This window comes from Arachis ipaensis, chromosome B06 (assembly GCF_000816755.2).
Source record: "Arachis ipaensis cultivar K30076 chromosome B06, Araip1.1, whole genome shotgun sequence".
Taxonomy (NCBI): Eukaryota; Viridiplantae; Streptophyta; class Magnoliopsida; order Fabales; family Fabaceae; genus Arachis; species Arachis ipaensis.
The window spans coordinates 10,150,701-10,151,523 of NC_029790.2; the positions used below are offsets into that span (position 1 = coordinate 10,150,701).

The window sequence follows — 823 nt, forward strand, 5'->3', positions numbered from 1 at the left end:
GACACTTCGCTCCCTCACCAGTCACCACCACCATCACCGTCGCCACCTCCACTCCCTAAACTACCACCAACCATGCCAAGCTACAAGCTAGAACACGCTACCGTAGACATCCCCATGCATCGAATCAACAACCTCAAGCAAGAATTTCAGCGGCTCACCGGACTCGCTTGCTCTTCCTTCGAAATTGTAGCCGCGGGATTATGGACAAGCAGAGCAAGAGCCATTGATTTCGAACCCAACGCCGAGCTGAAGCTTGTGTTCTTCGCTAACTGCCGTCAAATCTTGGACCCTCCTCTCCCCGCTGGCTTCTACGGCAACTGTTTCTTCCCAGTGACGATCACCGCTTCCTACGAGTCGCTCAGAGACGCGTCGCTCTTCGATGTGGTGAAAATGATACAAGATGCAAAGACCAAATTACCGTCCGAGTTTGGCAAGTATTTGAAGGGTGACTGTTGGGATGACCCTTTTGCCCCTCCTTTTAGCTTGTGTTCTGCCGTCAAATCTTGGACCCTCCTCTCCCCGCTGGCTTCTACGGCAACTGTTTCTTCCCAGTGACGATCACCGCTTCCTACGAGTCGCTCAGAGACGCGTCGCTCTTCGATGTGGTGAAAATGATACAAATGATACAAGCGTACATGCCTCCTCCCAAACAAAGGAATTCGTTTGATGACGTGGTGCGTTGAGCAAGATCATCGCCATCCCTTCCTCCATCAAATGCATGAATGCATGCATATATGATATTATTATTATTATTATAATAAGCTCTTTTTTAATTTATCTTAATCAATAATGCATAGCTAAGGTCTTTGCCCTATTTAATTAG

At 48.1% G+C, this 823-nt stretch overlaps 1 protein-coding gene across 1 annotated transcript in view; it reads left to right on the forward strand.

Moving 5' to 3' along the window:
• The window catches only part of LOC107646575 (acyl transferase 5), a 1,535-nt gene extending 980 nt beyond the window's left edge, over nucleotides 1–555 (forward strand). Inside the window, exon 3 of the mRNA XM_016350751.2 lies at nucleotides 2–555. Within this exon, the coding sequence (XP_016206237.1) occupies nucleotides 2–555 (554 nt within the window). The remainder of the gene's footprint in view (nucleotide 1) is intronic.